The 6,601-nt window shown below is 26.4% G+C and overlaps 1 protein-coding gene across 1 annotated transcript in view; it reads right to left on the bottom strand.

Moving 5' to 3' along the window:
* Positions 1-2,986: 2,986 nt before the first annotated feature.
* Positions 2,987-6,601, bottom strand: part of LOC107872884 (abscisic acid receptor PYR1) — a 17,119-nt gene continuing 13,504 nt past the window's right edge. Inside the window, exon 2 of the mRNA XM_016719535.2 lies at positions 2,987-3,299. Within this exon, the coding sequence (XP_016575021.2) occupies positions 3,292-3,299 (8 nt within the window). The 3' untranslated portion in view covers positions 2,987-3,291. The remainder of the gene's footprint in view (positions 3,300-6,601) is intronic.

Here is a 6,601-nt window from a genome sequence, read left to right as displayed (position 1 = left end):
TGCCGCTGGATGGAAAGTATCTGAGGAGCACCAGCAACCATTCAAAGTTATGAAGAAATTTTTTACTACTTAAAATAGTGAGCAACTTATATTTGGTAAATAAGAGGTGTATATTTGTATTCTAATTACAAAAAAAAAAAGTTATTTTAAAAAAAAAAAAAACTCTCACCAGAAAATATTGTATAAAGAGGTTGCGGCTTCCATTTAATATATGGAAAGGATATTGTTTTTCAACTTTCACTTTCAGATGTTAAAAAGGGGGTAAAGTGATATTGACTATTTAATTTATTAAGGTTAAATAATTTAATAAGTTGAATATGTTCTAATTATTAACCACGGATGTGAAATAAATTTATTGACTTGTACAAATAAATTTTTACCTGATTCGATAAAATAATTTGACGGTAAATCTGAATGATCAATCGTCCAAAAAAAAAAAATACACGTAAACTTTATGTGAAAAGTTGTATGTTTTCTTCAATTCAATATATGTGATACTATTTCGTACTAATTTTTTTTTAATTTAATTTTAAAATTCTTATTTTATCTCTAATTATAGGAATATCGTAATAAAGAAGTTGTATAATCACATATTTTCCACCACAATAAAATAAATATGAAAATTTATTTTTCTATTTCCCATTCGGTGTTCGTTACCTGCATTGGAGTCTGATTAATCCGGATTTGCGTTGGGTAGGGCCCCATTCGGGGAGTAGCGCTTCCAACAGAGTTCTCTCCATGCTCAGAATCGAACTCTCGACCTCTGATTAAGGATGGAACAGTCTCATTCGCTACACCACAACTCATGTTGGTTATGAAAATTTATTTGTTATTGCATAAATATGCACTCCTGAGTGACCCCTTAGGGACAATCCCATGTGGAATATCTTGTACTATTATATTCAAACTAGTGAATTTAATCGCACTTTGCGCGGTCATAAAAAATAATAATTAAAATAATTTATTTAAAATTATAGTTGAGATAGAAGATTTTAAATATTTTCTTATATAACACATAAATAAAGGTTGTAAGTTAATGTAATCAACAATAAGATTTTCAGTGATATCCATATAAATGTGTTTTCTATACATCAAATAGCAATTTGAATAAGTATGGTTGCATCTGATTTTAAGGACATACATGTATCAAAAATTTTAAATTAGCTAATATATATATGTGAAGATGTTATGTATTTCAAAATAAAAAGACAATTTCAAGAAAAATGATAATGTTATTGCTGGAAATAATAAATAGAATTTGAGGATGAATTTTATTTTATATTATTTAATTAATAAAGACACAAGAGATTAATTTCATATACAAAAATTTAAAGAGCTATTTCTACTTACAATGTTTTTATCATAGTCACATCTTAAAAAGTGATATTTAACTTTTTTTGTAATTAAATTTTATGCCTTCGGAAAAAGATCTTTTAAAAAAAAGTTCTCCTTTTTATTAAATTCAAAAAAATAAATATTTACTTTTACTCATGTATGTATGAGTCTATGGTGTTTGTTATTGCATGTACCTTATTCTTTTTTGACTAATATATATTAAAAAAAACTTTTGCTCTTTGAAATAATGACTCTAATGAAAAGGAAGAGAGTTATGAGATTAAAAAAAAACTTTTGCTAGTTGAAATAACATAAAATTTGTGAAATGAAAAAAAAATGAGAAATACTATATTAAGCGATATTGTAAATTACGATGTTTATTCGAGGACAAAGTCTCCAAATAAAAAAAAAAAAGAGATTTTTATTGTTGATCTTCACTTTTTCTTGAATCGTAGAATATTTAGTTTGCTCATCATCAAGCTATCAATTATATAGATCTATATCTTCTAGTTCTATATTATTTTATGTTTTTTGATTCTTTTTTTCACGATGTATTAAGACTGTTGAAAAAATTTTAGGAAACAAATTTGATTTGATAATACTTGATATTGTAGAAATTTTCATGAACTCCTAGTTATGAGACCTTTAAATGAGTAGAAAGAAAATTTAATAATGAAATTATGTTCCTCCATTAAAGTAGAATAAGAAATAAGGAACATGAGAAGATTGTAACGACGGTTCACAACATAAAAATAAGTTTAAAGTCAAAAAAGACAAAATATTCACCAGAAATGAGTAAAAAACCAAAATTAACAAAATACATTAAAATAAAATATTATTATCGATCGTAGAAAATTATCACATCACCTACACTAAGCTCAATTTTATATGATAGATAAAAGAAAGTAACTAATTCTTTTATTTAATTAGTTACTAATGACTAATTTTTTGAATTGAAATAAGTCACAAGCAAGTATTGTTATTTATCTTTTTTCTCAATTTTTTGGGATTTTCTTCATTTTTAAAAATTATCTACTAAGATAAAAAAAAATCAAAAGGTCAATTTTTAAAAATTAAAATTATCGTTTTTCATGCTCTTTCATTTTCTGGCAATAGTTTCTTGAATGTTTTATGCACTTTCAGAATAATTTATATTTCAAATCTTGTTAGGATGATTTAGTTGTTATGAAATTTTAATTAATCAAAAAAATATTTATTTACTTTTTCTAGATCAATTACTCTCTATACACTTGAGAATGAAAAATCCTTTTCATAAGTCTATTCGAAATGAATTTGGAGTAAATGAATTTTCAATACGAATATCAAACACCACATGAGAAATTAGGAAAAATAGTGTTTATTCATTGAACTGTGTTTCATTATCTATGATAATTTTTTTCTTTATTATTTATATCATTCTCGATCTCAACCAAAATATTCGTATATCAAAAATCAATATGTGCAAATTTACAAAAAAATTGTCATTTAATTTTTTTTAAAAAAAAGATGAAACAAAAAAGTAGGAGAATAAATCAAATAAAGAAGTAAAACAAAAGGAAAAAAGAAAAACAGATGATGCAAGTGTCTAAAGTAATCGATTCTAAATTCTCCTAAAATCTTTTCAAATTTTGCTTCTGTGAAATGCCTCAAATCAATAAAACTTAATTCTATATTAATTAATAGATTAAACAAAAGAACGGCAATACTTAAAAGATGTTTAAAACTACCGTGTATATAAACTATTGAATAGAAAGAAAAGAAAAAAAAGATTCATAGATAAAAGTTATATCTCGCCCAAGTCCCAGTTATGGGCATATGTTGCTCCTTCTTTTCAAATGGTCGAACGTATTCAAACATCAAATTTGTGTCGAAAACCTTCTCCTCTATCTCCCACTCTCCTTTCCTCTTATTTCTTCAAAGCTTGTAGTTTCAAAGTTTCATAGACTCAATCTTATCTTAGTAACCTGAAAAGAAAAAAAAAAGTAAAGGAGAGAGAGATCAAATAAGTATATACTTGAAAAAAATGATATAATTTAAAGACAATTATAGAAATATTATATTTAAGATTTCAACATATGAAAAGTATAGAGACAAACACACAAAATAAATATCAAACCTAAACACCCAATATCCATTATATAGATGGAGTTTATCAAGTATGACTCTTCTTATTTATTTTATCATTAATTATTAATTTTTAATTGTTAATGTTAATTAATACCAAAAAAAATGTTTTTTTCCTAATGTGACTTTTGAATTTTCATTTAAAATTTTTTATTGCATGCTTTTGAGGTTTGATAAGTAACAATTTTTTTTTCTTTCCTTTTTTTATCATTAAAAATAAATTTAATGAAAATAAATTATTAGAATGAGGAAAGGTTTTAAACTAATGACCCTTTAATATTCTTAAATGTTTGATGTTTTTAATTGAGCAATTATATGACTAATTATTAAATATATTTTAATTTCTAATAAATTATTTTGAGAAAAGTAAAAGAGAAAAAAATCTCAAAAAATTTGAGAAAAAATAAATAAGCTTTCTTGTATAAAAGAGGTATCACATCATTATTCTTCCAATCTTCTTTTATATTATATGGAGAGAGATTTTAAATAGTAAATAAAAGGGGGGCCTTCTTTCTATTGAAGCAGAAGAGATAACAAAGAATCATTTTGCTGAAAATTACTTAGAATGGTAGTGTGTAAGACAAAAGAACATGCATGTCTGTAAATAGGAATCTTGTGATGAAAGAAGAGAACAACAACAAATCAGTATATTTTTATAAAGTAAGGTTTGGGAAAGATAAAGTGTACGGAGTCTATATCACTACTCCTGAAGAGGTAGAGAGGTTGTTTTCTATAGATCCTCTACTCAAGATACAAGGCAGTATATAAAAGCATCAAAAGCATAGAACCTGATAAAATAACATAAGTACGACATCCATAAAACATTGTACATTGTCAAACAAAGGACATCAGCGTCCACCTAATTACTGAGTACGACTCATCCACACCCTTAGGCAGGGGCGGATTCAGAATTTTCAGGGATAGGGGTTCAGTAGTACATATACGGACTAGTCGAAGGGGTTCAGCCTCTATTATTTATACATAAAAAAAAAATTACCATGTAAAAATAGTATAATTTTCCGACAAAGGGAGTTCGGATGAACCCCCTAAAATACATGTACATCCGCCACTGTCCTTGGCCCTCTATTCTAATGTTTTTCCTCCATATCTTCCTATTTAGGATCATGTCCTCAGTCAACTGTAACTGCTTCATATAATGTTTAATCACTTCTCTCCAGTATTTTTTCGATCTACCACTACCCGCTTGAAACCTTTCAAGGCCAACCTCTCACACCTACGAATTGGGGCATCCGTACCCCTCCTCATCACATAACCAAACCATCACATGAAAGAAGAGAATTAGAGAAAAGGAAAAGGTTTCTTTTCCAGAAATAAGAATCTATCTGCTTCTTTTCTGGATGAAAATTTAAATTTGTGCTAAATCACAGAACAATATAATTTTATTTATTATTGATGGTCAAGTCTAAGGGGAAATAACAAAAATGTTCATTTATGTTCGACGTATGTTCAAAATAATGCCTTAAAAGTATGTATGGAACAATTCTAATCTTTTATCAAAAGTTTATATTTAATTTCCATCTAATATTTAACAAATTTTCTGTTAGTTTTAACAGTAATTATGAAAAATAATTTAGCAGGAACTCACATTTAGAGGTATTCTTTTTTGTAGCTTTTGCAATTTTTCATTTATTTCTAGAATCTAGTTACTAATTTTTTAAGAAATTTGTCTAGTGCAATTTTTTGGATATTTAAGAATTTGATAAGACTTTCTTTGCGTCTATCGTTAAAACATTTTTTTCGCTATTTCTATCAAATCTAACAAGTATAAGTTGTTAAAATATTTAATAGAAATCGAGGATATGGTCTTAGATAAGGGATATGGAGGACGCATATTAGAATAGAAGATCAGTCGGGTAGGAATAATATCATGCACAGTAGTATGGTAGCTTAGGGTTTAGCAATAGATATTTATTATTGGTATTTATTGTATTTCGGTTATCACACTAGTTTGTGAGTGATTAGTTATTGTATTTTCTTCACCCTTTACCCTCGCTATTAAGAAACTTTTTATTTGTACCATTTTTTTAACAAAAAAGTCTAAATCAACGTTAAATATCCTATTTTTAAATATAAAATACATCCTAATCTAACCTGCCCGATTCGACCCACGAAAACAAATAAACAAATATATCTCTCTCAATTTTGTTGGTCAAACTTTTCTAACGAAATTAGATCGCTGGACATTCAATATTACATAACTCGTAAAAATAAATCTGCATCGGTGCTGACACAAATAAATATACTCCTTTCTCAGTTCATGAATCTGCATCAATGCAGAACTTATGAAAAAAGACACTTAACAGTGAAATACAACATATTTAGGCCACTAGATATTTCATAGATGATTGAATGAAGAAGTCTTTTTTATGTGTCATTTATGACGTCTCTTCATTTTTATGTCTTCCTATCTATATAAATTTTTCATCATGTTATTTGCTCAGAAAGCTTATCTACTTATCTACTGGTTCTTTTATTTAGATGCACATAAAATTGCATAAATTTTGAAATTTGAACATAATTGAAATAAGAGCAGAGTTTGTACTAGATATTTTCTTTAGTTCTGTGTTATCCAATTCAATTTTACTTTTTGTTCATTTATAAAAAACCTACTAGCTCTGCACGTTGAAAGAGAAGTATATTTATTCGTTGAAAAAATTCGACCAACAAAATTTAGGGAGAAATATATTTATTTATGTCTTTTTTATGAATCGGTTCGAATATTTTTAAAAAATGAGATATTTAACATTGATTTTGATTTTTCTATTAAAGGAAGGATATATATGAAAAGTTTCTTAAAAGTAAGAATAAATTTGATCTCAAGGTATAACAATAAGGACAAATTTAATCTAAATATAATAATAATATATTTTAATTAATTTTTTAAAATAAAGAGATAAGTTTGACTTTTTTCTCTCGTTGTCATTGAAATAGTAGTCCAATTATAGAATAGAATAGGTAAGGGGACCATTTTATAATTTTAAACCTCATGGACGGACCAATAAATTATGTTAAAGTTTTAACTCACCAGCTGATGTTGACAACTGCAATTCGGATAAATTGACCAATAAATTTAAGATATCAATAAAGGAGTAAAAGAACAAAAAAAAAAAAAAAAAAAAAA

The sequence above is a fragment of the Capsicum annuum genome, chromosome 6 (genome assembly GCF_002878395.1).
Source record: "Capsicum annuum cultivar UCD-10X-F1 chromosome 6, UCD10Xv1.1, whole genome shotgun sequence".
NCBI classification, from domain to species: domain Eukaryota; kingdom Viridiplantae; phylum Streptophyta; class Magnoliopsida; order Solanales; family Solanaceae; genus Capsicum; species Capsicum annuum.
Note: the sequence above shows the minus strand (reverse complement) of the source record. Positions and strands in the feature narration are given on the sequence as shown.